This window comes from Drosophila arizonae, chromosome 4 (assembly GCF_054131065.1).
Source record: "Drosophila arizonae isolate 15081-1271.41 chromosome 4, UAZ_ARI_1.0, whole genome shotgun sequence".
NCBI classification, from domain to species: Eukaryota; Metazoa; Arthropoda; class Insecta; order Diptera; family Drosophilidae; genus Drosophila; species Drosophila arizonae.
The window spans coordinates 16,961,128-16,980,152 of record NC_142924.1 but is presented as its reverse complement, the minus strand read 5'-3'; the positions used below and the strand labels follow the sequence as shown (position 1 = coordinate 16,980,152).

At 39.3% G+C, this 19,025-nt stretch overlaps 4 protein-coding genes across 6 annotated transcripts; all 4 read right to left on the bottom strand.

The window, feature by feature from the left end:
- Nucleotides 1–5: 5 nt before the first annotated feature.
- On the bottom strand, nt 6–2,255 carry LOC149269283 (polycystin-2-like protein 2). Its single transcript, XM_089467064.1, has one exon. The coding sequence runs from the start codon at nt 2,253–2,255 to the stop codon at nt 6–8; it is 2,250 nt and encodes a 749-aa protein (XP_089323190.1).
- Nucleotides 2,256–5,069: 2,814 nt separating this feature from the next.
- LOC108620652 (venom acid phosphatase Acph-1) lies at nt 5,070–11,564 on the bottom strand. Of its 2 annotated transcripts, none has more exons than XM_089466476.1 (5): nt 11,140–11,564; nt 7,912–8,010; nt 7,357–7,440; nt 6,991–7,149; nt 5,070–5,929 (listed from the first exon to the last, which is right to left on the bottom strand). In XM_089466476.1, exons 1-5 carry the CDS (start codon nt 11,296–11,298, stop codon nt 5,219–5,221), a joined length of 1,212 nt encoding a protein of 403 aa, XP_089322602.1. In that variant the 5' UTR covers nt 11,299–11,564; the 3' UTR covers nt 5,070–5,218. The 2 variants fall into 2 exon arrangements, with proteins under 2 accessions (XP_089322602.1, XP_089322603.1); XM_089466477.1 differs by lacking the exon at nt 11,140–11,564 and adding an exon at nt 8,586–9,214.
- Nucleotides 11,565–13,139: 1,575 nt separating this feature from the next.
- Nucleotides 13,140–16,183, bottom strand: LOC149269282 (lysosomal acid phosphatase). 2 transcript variants are annotated; one of them, XM_089466478.1, is made up of 5 exons: nt 15,937–16,183; nt 14,639–14,737; nt 14,491–14,577; nt 14,274–14,432; nt 13,140–14,202 (listed from the first exon to the last, which is right to left on the bottom strand). In XM_089466478.1, exons 1-5 carry the CDS (start codon nt 16,072–16,074, stop codon nt 13,492–13,494), a joined length of 1,194 nt encoding a protein of 397 aa, XP_089322604.1. In that variant the 5' UTR covers nt 16,075–16,183; the 3' UTR covers nt 13,140–13,491. The 2 variants fall into 2 exon arrangements, with proteins under 2 accessions (XP_089322604.1, XP_089322605.1); XM_089466479.1 differs by having other exon boundaries at nt 14,491–14,574.
- A 436-nt stretch (nt 16,184–16,619) lies between these two features.
- On the bottom strand, nt 16,620–18,987 carry LOC149269281 (prostatic acid phosphatase). Its single transcript, XM_089466475.1, is given in 6 exon segments — nt 16,620–16,808; nt 16,874–16,936; nt 16,938–17,402; nt 17,465–17,623; nt 17,690–17,773; nt 18,242–18,987. Coding segments are annotated over 6 exon segments (1,263 nt in total). The 5' UTR covers nt 18,545–18,987.
- Between the last annotated feature and the right edge of the window lie 38 nt (nt 18,988–19,025).

Genomic DNA, 19,025 nt, shown 5'->3' with positions numbered 1-19,025 from the left:
TTGTGTTATCTACGGTACTTGTCTTCTTGCTCAGACCCAGAGTCCGAAGCTTCGTACATTGAGTCCTCGGAGTCTCTAGCTAACATCGCCTCAGTGAAGAGCAGGTGGTTGAGCAGTTCCAATTGCGTCTGCATGAGAGCCGCAATCGTGTGCATCCGCTCGATGCGCTCCTTGTACTTGTCGTGCTTCAATTGCTCTTCCTTCTTCTCGATGTTCTTCAACTGCTTGAGGTGATCCTCGCTTTGGGCGTGGAACACCAGCTTTGGCCTGTATCCCTTCGATCTGGTCTGCAATGCGATCTCGATGTTCTGGTGGACTGTGCGATTGTGACTCTTGTAGCCCCTCTTAAAGCAGGGCAGCTCGAGAAAGTATCGAAAAATTGGCGCATATTCGGCGCGTAGAAATTGCAGAAAAGTGATCTGATTGTAGACGAATCTGGCTTCCATTTTTCGCCGCACATGGCCGAAATAATCCCTGAGCGTTGTGATAAACAGATTCATCATCACAATGACAATGAAAAAGGCCAGAATAACGTAGAAAATAAGGCCAAGATAGACGCCGCCGTGCAGCAGATCGGCGGGATTCAATTGGCGCTTAAAGCCCAAGGCGAAGCACACGGACGAGATAATGCTCCTCGTTAGGCTAGCGAATCCGATCGTATAGTTGCCATTTATGATGCCCACGGCCATGCCGAAGGCAAATAAAAATATCAATATCAACATGGCCGTGCTGGCCAACGCCTTCCAGGCCGCATACAGCGTGGCTGCTATCAATTGGAATACCCTGGCGAACTGCAGGACGCGCCACAGCCGCAGCGTGGTAAGGCAAACGAGAAATCCCAGGATCACCTCGATTGCAATGTGCACACGGACCGGAATGCGAAAGTCGAGGAACACTAGGACACTGGCATTCTCCACGCTCAGCAGCCGATTGTTCAATAGGATCTGATGTGTGACCAGCAAACAGATCAGCGCAATGTTCAGCAGGATGATCACCAAATCCAGTTTGTTCCAAGTGCTGCGCAGCTTTTTCGGCTCGAACCAGAGCATGATGATGACCGACTTGCCGAACTGCACAAAGACCAGTATATAAAGGAACACTATCAATATCTTGAGTAGCGAATCAAACTCATCGATGATCAGCAGTTTGGCGCTCTCAATGTGCGCGGCATACTCAATCGTTCCGTATGCCGTCAGCTCGAGGGTCAGCGTGGCCACGGTGAACATGTTGGCGTCCATATTGAAGAGCGTAAAGTCCATGAATATGGCGCAGGTCTTCGAGTGTGTTAGCCAGTTTTGATCCGTCAAATATTGAATGATCAGCCGGCTGCTGTTGGCGGTGCGTGCGAGCAGCGTTACGTAGCCGTAGAGCTCACTGAAGTCGTGCGCATAGCCCTGATGGCCAAAGTTCAAAAATATCTTTTCCTCGGAGGTGTGGGTGGGATATATGGACAGCCAGGGTGTGAAGATTTTCCAATATTTATTCGTGTACGGCAATCGCTGATAGGGCAGCTCCCATTGGCTCATATAGTCCCTACCTTCATACTTTAGATCTTTCCAGCCCATGTGATAGCCTTCTTTGACACGCAGCTGGCGCAACCGAACAACTCCCAATTTGATGGTATTATCGCCATAGATCCACCTTCTGGATCCACTCTCCTCGAAGTCTGGGTCAAAGGGCTCCACAAGTGTCGACTCCAGGAACTTATAGAAGTCATCAAACGAATACACCTTCTCCAGTCCCCAGCCGTGCGAATTATTGCGCACAAACAGTGATTCCATATGCTTGGTATTGTAGCAGAGCAATTGGTCCCAGGTCACCAGCACCAGGCACATCAGCAGAAAGAAGTACCTGCCGTAGAGCCAAAGATCATTCGCGATCGACTGGTAGAGCAGATTCAGGGACTCGTTGCAGTGCTTGTCCGTGGCCACCAGCTGGGAGCGCAGAATTTTCAGCCTCATCTTCAGATAGTGCAGACGCGTATGAATCATGGCAGTCCGATCCACCGAGTAGCTGTCGCGGCGACGCGGCCACCAGGCCCTGTCCACGGCCAGAAGCAGGAACTTGATTGGGTCGCAAAGCACGAATAAAAATATCATCACCAGAAACGAGTGTATCACAATGCCCTCCACTTTAATCGTTTTATGCTTGTAGCCCGACAGCAAGGAGACGCAGATGAGACAAACAACCATTATGATAATGGTGGCAATCAGCAGGACGCTCCTCTTTAGGAGGCGCACCACTTTCGACCACATTATGGATTAATATTGCACAATTATCATTAGGAAAATGTATATATATAAATGTATATGTATATATGTATATATGTATGTAGTGCTTGAATTTGTAGAATGGAATTAATTGAAGTATATCGAACTGAAGTACGATGTCTATTGAAGAAATTAAGAATACATTTTAAAAAACTATTAATATTTTAGAATGAAATCAACTTAAAAAATAAAAAATAACTTTTAACATTTATGAATTATATTAATTATTGAATATTTTTTAATTTAAAAAAATTAAATTAATGTTGACAACATAATAAACTACTAATATTTTAAAATTAAGTCAACCTAAAAACAAAAAAAATAAATTGAAATATATATTAGTTATATTAATTATAGAATATTGTATAATATTAAAAATTTATATTAATGTTGATAGCATAATAAATCATTTTTATTTTTTTGAATAAAATCAACTTAAAAAAAATTAAAATATATATTATATAGATTATTGTTTAATTAAAAAAAATTGATGTTGACTTTAAAATTATATTAAATTAAATTCATTTGCCATAAGGAATTGCAGAAAGTGCTACAATATAAATTAATAATAAATATAATAATCTAAGCATTTTTAGAATGAAATAATTATTGAAAGTGTATATATCGAAGGGAAGAGTTTGAGTTATAAATTTCAATTTATTTCAATTATATAAATTTATAATTTAAAACTATATTAATTTGCGACCAAAGATAGCAGAAGCAGAAATCTTGTTTAATTAAATATATATAAAGATTATAATAAAAAAAAAAAAATGTTTTTCCATTTTGCATTGAATGTCATTCCGTTGCCAGACTTTCGACTTTACATATATTTATTTCGCATTGTTATTACGCCCATTATGCAGCTACTTAATGGGGGTGTGGCAAGTTTTGGCCACCCACCCAGAAGGCAGCCATTTTTTAGCTGCAGACATATGGCCGGGGCAGCAAATCTACTTAGAGAGCCGAGAGACAAGCTCAGTCAGAAAACTTTGGTGTAGAAAACTTTTGAGGCTAAGTGCAAGTCTTTGGAAAAACTTTAATTTTTATTTTATTTTATTTTTTGTCTTTTGGTTTCTGTTTTACAGTAAAGCCTTAGCTGAGCAACCCTGTCCACTGAGTCGACTCTCGACTGTCGACTGTCGACTGTCGACTGTCGACTGCGTTTTGCCCACATCTCTTTTTGCGGTCAGCTTACTAACGACTTTTCGATACGGAGCGTAAAAGTTTTGCGCTTGGCCTAGTAGATAAAATTGACGATAGCCGGTGGTAGCTGGCTTGCACCTGCCTTGCACCTGCCTTGCCTTGCCTTGCACCTGCCTTGCAGCAGCTCTTAGTCTAATCTCCGTTAGCTGCTTGCGACTGAAATGGGCTGCATATTAATAAGCTGCACAAATGTTTGCCAGCTGCCAGATCCTGCTGCAGTTCAGTCTATTAAGCGGCACAATAGACTCGTGCCCCAGCCCAGCTGACTGCATGCAAAACATGTTTGCCGCATGGCCCACTCCCGACTCCCGTCCGACTCCTGCTGGCCCAGCCAGAGCGCAACCAGTGCCTTTCTTCAGTCAAACTCAAACTGTTTGCCGTTTAGTTTCGCATAAAGCGTACACACTGCAAAATGCATAAATCTTTGTTGGCACTCGGCTTGGCGCTCAGACCTTTGGGGCCAGGCGCCCGGCTCGTTGCGGTGGCTGCTTTGGCGTCTTGTTTGTACCACGTTTCATTTGTCAAAAAAAGGTTTTGTGGCATTTTATTGCCCGGCCAGAGCTCGGCGTTGCAGTCAAGTGAGCCCACAATTGCAGCGCGTTGGACTCAAGTGAAGTGCGAAAGACCGACTCGAACTGGATTGCTTAAATCAAGTGAGTTTCCCTAAAATATTTCCATATACATATATAGTCTTAAGGCTGTGACAATCCTTAATAATATTTGTGCTCAGCCATTAATCATACAAATAAAACGCATATGCGTGAGGCTCTCTCAGTCCTCCTCAGTCAGCTGCAAACGTCTTCTCAGCCCACCAAAATCAAATTAAGTAAAATTAAATGCAACGACAAACAGACAAGGATAGCAAAGCGAATGCGAATGCGAATGCGAGCGTAAGCCAGGATATGATTCCTTTATTTAATATTTTTTCCCTCCATTTTTGTCTCTCTCTCTTTTTCTTTTTTTGGCAAACACACAACATATGCGTCCCGTTGACAAATAAAGTTTCCAGATATGTGCATAGAGCAGACAGCCAGAGAGAGAGACAGAGAGAGAGAGAGGGAGATAGCGTGTGCGAGAGAGTGGGCACACATTGAGATACAGATGGGGAACGCACAAGAGTAAACAATGTGGAACTGAATGGGTTGGTGGGGGTCACATGGCAATGGCAATGCCAGGCATGGAACTCCAACAGCAAGCGGCAAGCGCCAAGCTCCAAGCATGGAGCGCACTGCTAATGTACACAGACAACAACTCCCCAATGAAATAGTTTATGGTAAACCGCAATGCGAAAAATGTCACCTCTTGGCAAAAATGAGCAAAGCCAAAGGGCGGGCGAGATTCAAAGATACAAAGCAAAACATAGAGATGGCAATGGCAACTAGAAAGAGAGAGAGAGATAGGGAGAGAGAGAAGTTGTGGTTCAGCTGGTGAAATAAGTGCGGAAGTTGTTTGCGGAGCTGGCAAAAGGCAAACGGAAGCGGCCTATTGGGCAATGGCGGCGCCACAAGCGGAAATGAGCCAACTTGGCTGCCATGCCACATGAGGCGCTGACTTTGGCGCTAACTCAAACACCCGACAACACGCGGCTGACAATTCCTCGACTCGATCTTTAATGATAAGTATAAACAGTTTGGCCTTAAACTAAAACGTTCGACTTAGCTAGCTTGAAGCTCCCTGAGTTATAGCAGCACTCGTTCGATTCCAAAAAGGAAACTGGCCCGGGGCCATCTATCGGGCACATTCTATGGGCCACGCAGTGGCGGCTCGGTGAACTGCTCGTTCTGAGCATCGCAGCGGTTGGCATCCGCCTCGGTGGGCACCACATCTGCGGCCAGCTCGAGCAGCTTGTCCAGCGGACACTGGAACTCGCAGCCGGGCACGGTTAGCTTTTGTGCCGGCGCCTTGGGATTATTGCGGAAATAAATCTCCACCCAGTAATCACCGGTCTCTTTGTTCTTGTGCAGCTCAAACAGTGCCATCACCGAGTAGCGCGGCAGCTGGCGCTCCCAGATCTTCAGGCCAGACAGCACATTAACCACAGTCGAGTCGTGGCCCGTATAAATAAACAGCTTGCGTTTCTCGGGCTTCAGGGTGCCGTTGCGCTTCTGCTGCATCTCGTCGAACATCTTCTTGAGGAATGGGCCCGCCTTGATCTTCTGCATCTCGGGCGTATATACATTGTACACATAACTCTGCTCAGTTAGGAACTGCATTTTCTCCGGAAAATATTGCTTCGTCCATTCCGGCAAATCCAGGCCCCATTCCTGTTCCGCGAGCAGCGTCAGATACAGCGACTGCACATCCTCCGGCTCATTGAAGCTGAGGCCGGTGTGCGCTGCCAGCTCCTTAAACATGTCCAGGTACGGCTCAATTTCCTTTTTCACCTCAGGCAGCTCGTACACCTCGTGCAGAGCCTCGAAGTAGCGCGGGCAAGGTGTGCGCACAAGCAGCAACTGGTAATTGATAGAGGATAGAGTGAGTTAATTTAATGGATGGTAAAGAGATTAGAGAAGAGCAGGCTAGAGCTGAATATATATTAGTTATAATTAATATTAGGAATAATATGCCAATTATCTGTAAGTTTTTGTGTGTATGCTAAATGAATATGTGGATACCTAAAGCAATATTTTAGAAATTAAATTGTTGCTTTTTTTATATTATTTTTTAATTTTATTAGTATTAGCATTTCACTGAATTTTTTATTAAATGAATATTTGAATATTTGTAAGAAATAAAAGGAAATGAAGCATGGGCTGTAAATATATTAATAATTAAAATTTTTTTTATAATTTTTTTTTTTATTTTTTATTTTTGTTTTTTATTTTTGTTGCCAAATTTGACTATTGCTGGATGTCTAAAGAGGTGTTTGGTTTCAGCACAAAAATAAAATTAAAATAATTGAATATTGGATTCGAATATAGAATTATAGAAGCAAATTATAGCGATTGAAGGTAGGAAGAATTAGTCAATTAAATATATTTAGTATTTGTAGAAGATCCAAGAATTGAAGACTAGAGACTACAACTATTTGAATAAGCTTTTCATATTAATATTTTATATGTATTTAGCTGCTAAATGGACGGACAATTAAGTATGTGAAAAGGTAATTGGCCTAGGCAATAAAATGCTTTTAAAATAAAGACTTTTATATGCCATAGACATAGTTAAAAAATTAAAAAAAAAAATATATAAATAAAAAAAAATCTGTAATTATATTCTTAAAAAAATAAATAAATAAAACTGCGATAATATTATTTGTTAAGCTTAAATAAAATTCCTCAAAAAATTGTAAATCTCAACTGCAATCAACTCTATGTTGACAATATAAATGTTTCAAATTTCTCATTTAAATTAGTTTTAAAGCCATTTTCAAGAAAAAAAGAAAATGTTAAGAAAAGGCCCATGAATAGCATTATTAGCCAAATGAACCCCTTGTTTTGTTATGCTGAAAACTCGGTTATAAATCAATATCAATTGATCAATTGATTGCATCATTATTGATTGGTTGACATACCGTATCCTCATTTAGCTCCTGCGAGAACACCGGGATGGGCTGCCAATTGTACTTGCTGTTCCACTCCATGGCCGTGCCCTTGGGTGGGAAGAAGCTGGCCAGCACCGTCTGGAGGGTCATGTGTGTGCGTGGCACGCCCGTCGCCTGTGCGTGCACTAACTAAAGATGTTCAGAGAAGGAAGATAGAGAGAGGGAGGGAGAAAGGAGAGTGGTGGAACGTTAAAAAGAAATTGAGTGATGAGGCGAGCGCGCGCTTGAGCTTTGCAATTTGTAAACGTCCGCACTATCAGACACCCGTTTCACCCGATTCCAAGTGGAGGATGGGCGGGCGGGCGTCTGGTGGTTCGTTAGCGTTGGGTTACTCACATCGGGACTGTAGTAGGGTGCCAGGAATTTGCCATAACGCTTACGCAGCCAGCTTCCAATGCTGAACAGCTCGCGTTTGCCATTCTGAGCGTTGATTTATTACATGGCATGGGCGGATGGCACGTGAGACAACAGCCGGCGAATCCACAAAGAGAAATATATACGCAGTCATAGAGAGACAGAGACGGAAACATGGCGAGAAAGACAGAGAGAGAGAGATACATGTAGCAATGTTATAAAATAATAAATGCCTTGCATTTTTGCAATTGCATAAACATATGCATGTGTATATGTTAATGCAACACAGATGCCGGCGCCGCCTTCCCGCGCACGTCCCCTCACCCACGACAAACATTTGCATTTCAATTTATTTAAATGCTTTGCTGCGTGGTTTTCGGGCTGAACGGAAAAGCTGGGCAGATAGAGGTTCTCTTTTCACAACATTTGCAGTTTTTCTTTTTTTTTTCATTTCTTTTTGTTTTTAGTTTTCCTCTATGCACATACGTATATATTTTTTGGGCAAAAGTTCTACTGCACAACTTGTGCTCGACTCACATTTGTTACTTGTCCCCAGCCAAATGGATAGTAGGTTTCATTTACATGGGGATCCAGGGGATATGTGTCCGCCGGTGTGCGTGGTCCGTGTCGGAAGACCTGCAAATTCGTACAAATGTATGCAGTGTTAGTTACAAGTTTTTAGCTTTCATTTCCATGCGCTGCTTTAATTAGCCAAAGGCCTAAGCGGGCTGGTATTGAAGCTGAGTAATATTTTAAATATAAATAAATTATTAAAATGAATTATTTGACTGATAATATATTTGATATTAGTATTTTTTATTATTTACTAAAAATAGCACTGAGCTGACTTTTCATTTTACGATTACACTTGTTTATTTATAGCCAGTGTCATTGTAGCACGGTTGCGCTTCTTCAGCAACAATTGCAAAGAGAAATTACAAACACTCACGCGACTTTGATAAGAAACGACGGCAAGTACAGAGCTCGCATTACTTGTAAGGTGGGAAAGAGAGAGAGAGAGAGAGAGACCAAGCTGGTCATGCACGTTTGAGCTGGCATCAGCATTACAGAGATGCGGAAGTATTGGTGCTTCGGTTTGAGTAACGCGTGGCCGGTTTACTGATAAGCCCGAAGGTCAGCAGCCTCGGACCTGACTCTGACTCTGACTCGGACTCTGCTAATCTCTATATCAGTTAATTAGGTTTACGTACCATCAATATTAAAGCTCGACGATGTTTTCAAATATTGTTTATATAACAAAAAAGTGCGTCGCAGTTTATCATGCGATCATAAACAAAAAATAAAAGGTTGGTTAACTGGTTTTATTTTTAGTTCGTTTGCTATTTGGTAAGGCGAAGCGGCTAAAAAATTGTAATTAGGCATGTAGCTGGTTTTAAATTTGAAATTTATTTGGGTTTTTGCTTCTGTTGTTGTTGTTTTTTTTTTTTTTTTTTTTTTTTTTTTTTTTTTTTTTTTAGTTTGGATGATGCTCACTCAGTGCTGATTTATCAACCAGTTTGGAGAGCTCAAGTGAAATTAAACTCAATTTACTGTCGTTTGTAATGCGAGTATGTTAAAAAGTAGTAACTGAATATTTTTGAAAAGTACCAGAAATACTCGCGAAACAAAAGCATTAACGTTGTAATTAGAGAAGGTGTGAACACACTAAGTAGTACTTAGCGATGGGCGAGATTGTTCAGATGATTCACTTCAAAATATTATATTTTTTCATTTTTTTTTTTCTTCTTTAATTTAACATTTTATGTGCTGCACTTTTTTGAGAATGACTTTATCTTGAATTTTAAATATGAAAATGTTGAATTTTTAACTTATTTTGAATAAAATATAAGTTTAATAGCTCCATATATATTAGTTGTTTTTTTTTTTTTTTTTTTTTTTTTTGTAATGTTAAAGAATTTTTTATATATATATATATATATATATATATAATAAATAATATTTTTATATGTTAAAATATATATTTTTTATTAATATTGGGTTCGACAACAACAGATATTCCTTTTGTTGATCTTTTTAATTTTCACGGAGACCTAATTTGCAAATTTTATTATATTTTCTAAAAGTAAAAACATTTTTAAATATATTAAATGTATATGTATTTTTTTAATCTCATAAAAAAAAATGAAAAACACGAGTTGCTCTCATCTCTAATATTTCCATTCGATTTTACAGCGTACGTATACATTATATAAATACACGTACATACATATATCTATGTACATATATAATTCATATATATATATATATATATATATATATATATATATATATATATATATATATATATATATATATATAATATCATATACATATATATTCACAGTCAAAGTCATAAAAGCGCTTTTTACACTACTTCACGGTTGGCTGCTTATTAGTTCATGATAGAATTCACTATTTTAATCACTGGCAACGATTCTATTAGCCAGTGCACACACAACGTTGATTGAAATGTGGTTCTATTAATAAATCACAATAAATCACGGTTTGATTATAGATCAATTAAAACAGCTGATACAACACGATTCACTGAGATTTGATTTGATTTAATGTGGACAATTTTAGTTTATGGTATCATAGTTAACTAAACACATATATTATCGGCGTATTACCTTTCGGAATCATAGCTAATATGGGCGTTCTACCTTTCGATACGCCTTTACTTTCCATTCGGATGTTGCTTATTATTTTAGAAATTTATTGTCCATTTGTGCTTCGGTCTTATCGCGCGACATTCGTCTATTACCTCCGCTCGACGCGTACTGAGTTATTATTATTCCATGCAGTAATTAAACGCAACCCTACACTGAGCTTCAGAAACGGGTCAGTTGGACTAAAAACTGCCAGCTGTGTATATTTATCAGCAAAAATATTTTTGTTTTGGTATTTTTTCTCTATATGTCATTCACTTTCAGTGTCAATGCGCTGAAAATGAATTTCTGTATTATCAGCTGGTTTCTCTTGGTCAAACGTGATGATAATAATAACCGTAGTAGTGACTAACACCTGAGCGGGGCATTCTTAAATGCTTCGATAAGGTGTACAGGTGTATACATATATTGAGAAGTTTAGACTTTATTAAATATATATAGAAAATTATATATTCGAGTAATAATATTTACTTGAAACTGTATTAAATTAAGGTTTAGCTGAATAAATTCTATTAATGCTTTAAGTTAGCTAAGGGGTTTTTTTTTTAGGGTTTTTTCACTGAGTTGACGAATAAATCTTTTTTAGAGTTTAATATTTTTTATATAATTTTCTACTAATTAAATTAGCAGAGTTCAAGAATAAATATTTTTTAGACTTTATTTATTTTTTTTTTTTTTATATAACTTTTTGAGTATAGTTCTTTGAATTCCAAATTTTCACAATTTTTAGACCAAAAAGAATAATAATTTTATTTTTTTTTAATATGTTGGCGCCTGTTTATATTCTCAAAGCCTATCAAAACTAAAACCTATATATAGGATGCATATTTTTGACAACTCTGGCCTTATTGAAGCTCTGCTTATTTCGTATCCATAACAAATCTTAATCCGCTCAAAAGCTCCAACGGCTGCTCACCTCAAACTCTAATCGTTTAATGCGCTACAAAAGCTTAAAGCTTGACAGCTTTGCACTCATTGGCTCGAGCCCTGTTTAACAGTGTAATAAGAGCAGCTGTGTGCAGTTGTTACAGCTGTTTTATACACTTCTGTTTTGTTTTTTGTTTGATGTCGATTTGCCATTGACGCACGGACTTACCACATGCAACAGCTCAAGCGTAGACTCGTCGGTGCCGGGATCAGTGATCTTGCCGGAGATGAGTGTGGAGTGTGTAAAGCACAAGATCAGCAAAGCGAATGCAACTAAGCCGCCCGTCATCGCTAGACAATGCCTTCGAGTAAAATGCGAACGCGGCATTTTGGCGGAGACGCTTTATATGGCTCTAGTCGGTGCTCGAACTTGGAGGGGGGTTCGCCGTACGCAGTTCGCCGTTCGCAGTTCTCCGTTTTTATTGTAAGTATATGAGTGTATGTATATTAACGTGGCGCCAACAGCAGAGCCCCGAAACGTAGACGCGATCTGTACGGCCACAGACACAAAAATCAGAAGAAGCACAAAAAACTCGATTCTTTTTTCGTTTTTGTGGGCATTGTCGTTTTTTGTTTTGTTTCCTCTGCCGGTGCTTTTAATTATGCTGTTCATAAAACAAAAAACCAAAAAAATTAATAAAACGTGTTATTGTTAATTTGCAAAGTCGTTATGGAACGGGTTTCGAGAGACCGCCCCTTTCATCAGCATTCAAATAGATCTATTTCGGTGGGGCACTATTTGTCTTATTCCTGCTCTTATCATCTATATAAACAGAATACTATTTGTTTGTCTATGGCAAACTCAGAATTTTTTGCTTGACGCGTCTCCAGAAACTTATAAACTGATAAACTGATAAGCCTCTGCAGGCGGATAATATCGGCTAGCTCAGCTGTTCAGCGGAGCACTTGTGCCGTACTGTCTCTCATAGTAGATGGCGGCGGCCAGTCGAGCCACAGAACATATGTCTTTTATCGTTTCATTATCGCAGAATGCTTTCGTCACCGTCGTCTACTATTATTACTCTTATTTGTGTTCTCGAGTGTGTCTGTCCATTGTGTGTGTTGCGTGGCTCGTAACTGATCGTACATTGAGCAGTCGACACAAACATGCCTCAACATTTGAGGCGTTTTAAAACGCGATCGCGATTTACATATAAAATACCCATACACACTTACACACACACTCACACTCGACACAGCTGCCTAATTTTTTATGGAGCTCCGAAAATTCGTCACCATCTCGGAGCTGTAATAAATCGCTGCTCATTTTTCGTCTCTTGCTTTGTTTTGTTTTTTTATCGAACATATGCTAATTATTTAATGTTATGCATGTTGTTGTTGTATTCGTTTATTGTCATGTTAATTACGTCTCAATTTGGCATATATAAATTTACATCTCACAGAAGCTTATTGCATCCTTTTCGCTATCAAATATATTTATATTTAGAAAATCTTTTACCACAAAATGTTCGATTGCCAACTGTTTGCTCAAAGATCAACTACAGTTTGCTTTATAAGAAAGTTGTAAAACAAAAAAAATTTACAGCACGTGTGCTGCAGTTAAAGGCGGGGCAGATCGAGAAATATGTGGAAATATATAAATATAAACTAGAGAAAATTAAATCACTGCATAAAACATACAACTTTTAAAATAAAAAATAAAAAATAATTATAATTAATTAATAAATAAAATTAATTTTAATATATATAAACAGAACAAAAATTTGTTTGAAATAAACAAAAATACAATAAATTATTACAATCAAAAATTACAATAAATAAAAAATATATAAACAAGAAATATAAAAAAGAGCATATTATTTATTAAAAAAATAAATAAATAAATAAATAAAATAAATTTAAAAAATACATAAGCAAAATATAAGAAAAGAAAAATTTGAAAATAATATAAATTTAAAAATAAAAATAAAAACGATAAATAAATAATAAAATAAAAAAAATTTTAATTTTTAACATAAAAAAAAAAACAATTTTTTTTTTTTTTTTTACCTGGCAAAAATTGCTAATAATTAATTAATTAAATTAACATTTTAATATTTATAATGTTACAAGCTTTTCTTCTATGGTTAATATTACATATGAAATTAGACAGTTTATAGTTATAGTATAGTTTTTTGTTCTTATATAGTTTACATGAAAGCAGACAGATAATTTCATGTTTTAATGATAATATTTAAATAGCAAAGGTCACGTACTTACACTTTAAATAGCTTTCACCTTTTAGAGCCTTATCTTAACTGAAACACATATAAGCATAGGCATGCCTGAGCCATACAACTTTTGTAACTACCCTCTGCCAGCTGGAGTACGGCACGCATACACATTTTCCGCTCGACCCAGGCTGTTCGTGTTGGCGTGCAAATCAATCAAACAGCAACTCAATCGATGAGACTTTAAATATATATTATTATATACATATATACACCCCATATATATAAACCATTTCTAAATATATGTATATAGAGTTTAGTTAATACTGCTAGATTAAGTTGAGGGCCGCTCATTTGTGGTATGTGATGCGCGTGCCGTCGCTGGTGCCCTTGGCCAGACAGAGCTGCTCGTAGGGTGCGTCGGGCAGGATAGGCTCTGAGAGCTGCAGCAGCTTCTCAATGGGACACTGCTCCGCACAGCCCGGCACCTGAAGCAGCTGTGGCGGCTTGCTGGGATCGTTTTGCAGGTAGATCTCGACGAAGTAGTCGCCGGTATCTGCGCGCCGATGCAGCTCGATGGCAATCAGAGCCGAGAAGCGAGGCATTCGGTCACCCCAGACATTCAGAGCGCTGAGCACATTCGATATGGTCCAGTCGTGTGCACAGGCTATGAATAGCTTTCTGCCCGCTGGCTCCAGTTTGCCGTCAATCTTGGCCTGCATGTGCTTGTAGACGTCCTCCAGGTAGTAGCCACCTTTGAGCTTGCACAGCTCCGGCGTGTAGGCATCATATGTATACGCCTTGGCCGCCACAGGGCGCATCTTGTCCGGGAAGTAATTCTTAGTCCACTCGGGCAGCTGCAGGCCGTAGGCCAGCTCGGTTTGCAGTGAAATGAAGACGTCCGTCACATCATGAGCATAGGTCACATTCAGGCCCGTCAAGTCGCTCAGCTCCTGCAGCAGCTCGGCGTTCTTCTCGTGCAAGGCGAGCACCTCTGGCGTGTGCATCACCTCCCAGACGGCCTCCTCGTACCGAGGGCAGGGCACCTTCTGGCGCAGGATCTGCGAATGGATTTATATGAATACACATTAATGGGCCTGTTGGCAGGTGGGGCATGGGAGGCATAGCTTACCTTATCGCTGGCCTCCGGCACCGTGTAGATAGGTATGGGCTGCCAGTTGAGCATCATATTCCACTCCAGGGGCGTATTCTCTGGCGGGAACATGCCGGCCAGCACCATCTGCAGGGACATAATGGTGCGTGACGACTGCGTCGCCTGAGCGTGCAGCAGCTGTAATAAATAAATCAATTAATCATGCATTAGCCCAAGATCGAATCGAGCAACTCACATCGGGCTTGTAGTAGGGCAGCAGCAAGTTTTTGTAGCGTTTGCGCATTTGCTTTCCAATCTTGTAGAGCTCCACTTTGGCCTCCTGCTGAATGGGAACTCGAATTATTATTAATATATTTAATTTCATTTTAAATTATTTCACTTGCATTCGTCAGCTGACCCCAGCCGTAGGGTTCATAGGTCTCGTTAATATGCGGGTCTCTGGGGTATGTGGTGACGGGAGTGCGTGGGCCATGTCGAAACAGCTGTGAATGCGATGCAAACATAATAAATACAAATTAATATTAAATACAAGAATTAAATAAAGACTGTGAAATAAATACCCTGTAAATAATCATATTTTTAAAGTAAAGTATCACATTTATTATCTCAATTAATTTAAAAAAAAAATTAAATCATAATTAATTTATGATAATAATATTAACACTTACTCTACTACTAAAACTCTCTTAAAAATGATTTAACATATGTGTATCTTTTTTATAAATTGCTACAGGGTATATTTCATACTCATCAATTGTCAACATGTTTTTTTTTTTTTTTTTTTTTTTTTTTGTTTGAGTGGCTCATTAACTATAATTTTTTATGTAGTTGCTTGTTGCATTCCAATTAGGAATACATTAAAGTAATTAGTTTTGCACAAACATTTTTCAATTTGCCTAACAAACCGGTTGGCTAGCTTGAAATCATGTTAACATCACTTGGCATTAAGTATACGCCATGTGGCTAAAACGGGTTCAAGTTGCATTAGGCACAGCAAATTCATATTAGTATAAATCAAGTTCTAGCTATGGTAACTAAATTAATTTCAATTGACTTTAATAAACATACAAATATAAATATATATTTAAGTTCACTTCTATCTCAATTAAAAGTTTGATATTCAATTTTCGCCATGCGCCTTCAATTGTCTAACGAATATAATTGAATATAAATCAGACTCTAACAATGGTCTCTAAATGAATTCGAAGCTAATTTATGCATTTACTTAAATATATATTTAAGTATATTCACATTTCAATAAGCGCCTTGGCATTAAGTATACGCCCTGCGGCCCGAGCAAGCACAAATTCATTATTAAGATAAATGAGCTTCTGACTATAAATACTCACCCAATACTCTATCAATTCACATGTGAACCTCGAAATATTTTGGATTCTATCTGAAATTCAATCAAAGCTGAGCTCATTTAACCTGCATACACATTTCCACTGATAACAAAGACACACCATATGAGTGCTTAAATTAGAGGCTCTTTATAGTCTCATTATAGAGATTAAATAGTTCACAAAAGTGGAAGCACACATTTCATAATTTTATGGTCTACAGACGCTATATATAAATTACTTTGGGTACTTTACATACAAATATATATGTGTACATATATTTTCGATATATCGCCCAGGCAGAGCGAAAGCAATTATAAGACTTTAGAATTATTTACCAAATGCACAAGCTCCAGCGTTGAGTTTGATTTGCCCAGTCCTTGTTTATGCTCATCCTGTGGCTCCTCGATGGGCACAATGGCTGCTCGCACAAGCAGCAGGCAAAGCCACAGACTAACCGAATACTTGAGCCACATTACAAACAATTTGATTTGCCTTACAAATCTGTATATGAATATATATACAGCGTGTTATTTGGTGTGCAAACTTCCAGCGACGTCGAGACTCGCTCGTCTAGTGACTGCACTGAGAGCAGCCGAGCGGCTTTTAAGTCGCGATTATGTGGAACGAAAATCAAGAGAATCGAGAATATGTTTGTCCAGATAGCGCAGAGCGCGAGAGAAGACGTTGCACGATACGCAAACAGTTGCTGCACTATAAAAATAAAAAAATAAAAAAAAACTTTTAATAACACACAAAATTAAATTTAATCAAGGCAAAAGCTCTACGCACAAAAAGCTAATTTACTCAGAGAAAAAAAGAAAAGTTAAAAAAGAAAAACTATTCTGATAAACAATTTTATATTTATTTATTTTATTTTTTATTTTATTTCATTTTATTTATATTTTTTCGTTCATTTATTTATTTTTATTTTGTATTCTTTTTTCGCTGATTTTGTGACCAGCTATCTTCATCTAATACTGTATACTGAGCACATTACGTTGCGGTTCCATCAAATTTGTTACTGATCGATTTTGCGTGGCGGCGGTTCCACAAAATCGGCGTTGCGAGCGCGACAGCGCTGCTCCATGGGCTCGTTGGGCAGCACCGATGCGCTCAGCTCGACGAGGCGGTTCAGTGGGCACTGCAGCGCGCAGTCGGCCAGCTTCAGCTGCTCTAAGCAGCCGAATTCATCGTTGCGCAAGAAGATCTGCAGAGATGAAAGGAAATGTTATATCAATATCCATAGCAAAGTCAGAGTTATATATGCATTACCTCCACATAGTATTCTCCCGTCTTGACGTGTCGATGCGTCTCAAAGATGGCCATCACGGCGAAAGCGCGGCATTTGACGTTTCCAGAGACCCAGGGCGGAGAGTATGTTGCCCACGGTCCAGTCGTGGCCCGTGTAGATGAACATGCCGCGATTCTTGGGCTTCAGCGTGCCCGCCTGCTTGGCCAGCATCTCGTCGTACATCTTGCGCAGGAAGGGGCCGCCCTTGATCTTCTGCATCTCGGGCGTGTACGCATTGTAGATGTAGCTCTGCTCGGCCAGGAATTGCATGCGCTCCGGAAAGTAATCCTTGGCCCAGTCGGGCAGTTTGTAGCCAAACTCCTGCTCGGCTAGCAGAGTTATGTACAAGGAGTTCACATCCTCCGCATTGCGCATCTCCATGCCCGTCAGATTGCTCAGCTCCCGCAACATGTCTGCATAGGGCGCCTGCTGCGCAATCACCTCCGGCAGCTGGAACACCTCGTCCCGCGCCTCGAAGTAACGCGGACAGGGCGTGCGCACCAGCAGCAACTATTAAAGATCTTTCGAGTTATTCATTTCTGTGAGCCATATTTACTTCACACACTGCCTACCGAATCCTGATCCAGCGGCTCCGAGAATATGGGTATGGGCTGCCAGTTGAGCTGCTTGTTCCACTCCATTGCCGTGCCACGCGGCTCAAACATGCTGGCCAGCGTCGTCTGGAGCGACATCATGGCACGCGGCGATGCCGTTGCCTGAGCGTGCAGGCGCTAGATAGTAATATATTAGATATACATATATTAGTCGGCCTGGCTAAGAGTCGGAGTGAAACTTACGTCGGGTCTGTAAAAGGAACCCATAAAGTCGCCGTAGCGTCGATGCAGCCAGCGACCCATATCGTAGAGCTCTTTCTTGCCTCGCTGCAAAATAAAATGTAAGCATATATTTAAAATTGATTTGAGCTGATGCTTTAATTGTTAATTAATTAAAATACTAATTTTAGAAATCTCTTTAGTTATGAAATTTTAAATTGTGAAAATTTATGACAAAATAATATATATTTATATAAGTACTCTGTAAAAATTTAATATAAAATATATGAAATTCCAAAAATTATAATAATAATATCGCCATAGCCATAATACTAAGCTAGCCTTTAATTTTATTATTAATAAATTATCTTTTAAGTAAATAAAAATAAATAAAATAATAGTAATATAATATAATACATAATATAATAAATATATTTATATAAAATTATGGGAACATTTTAAAAAATATTAAATAAATTTTAAGCTTTGAAGTTGGGAAAATAGTTCAAGTATTTCCGAAATTAATTAAAAAATTAATTTTTAAAAATATATAAATCTCAAGTCTCAACAACTCACATTGGTCACATGCCCCCAGCCGGTGGGCTTGAAGCTGTCCTTGATGTAGGGATCGTTGGGATAGGTGTCAACAGGTGTGCGTATGCCGTGCCTGAACACAATATGCACCAGCTCCAGCGTCGACTCTGTTGTGTTTGGCCGCGATCTGAGGCACTTGTGCAATCTGTTGGGTCGCACCCAGGGCGGCAGCTTGGCCTCCGCCCGGCTGTTGAACACGACGATGGCAACGATCGCCAGGACAGCGCCAGCGGCCAAGGCACTCATCGTGAGTATTTGTTTACGCGTGCAGTTACCGAATATCATCCTGATGGAGTTGGCTCTTATATGCCCTACCTCACACACTCACAGAGGCGGAAGTATGTCAATGAAACGTGATACCTGAGATCAGCTGGACTCGGATGGTAATTCCAAATGCATTCGCAGTGGAGCTGTCAACGGATTAGACAGCGAATGCGTTTGCGATTGCGTTTGGCGCGTGCAGTTGCTAGCGCAGCTGACACTCAAATAAGACCTAGACAAGTGGAAGTGGAGAACTTAAACACGAGATAAATCAACGGCCGTGCGCTTGGAATTGTTTATTGTCTCAGCGAGAGAGAGAGAAACATTGAAGCACGACTACTAACTAGCCCGACTAACTGTAACTGTAACTGTAACTGAGCAACCTGAGCCGATTTTCCATTGAAATATCGGACATAAAGCTGAACCAATTAATTGGTTATCTCAGCTTCGGCTAACCATGCAATTACCTTAGTTGCAGGTCTGTGCATCGGAAAAACTCAATTCG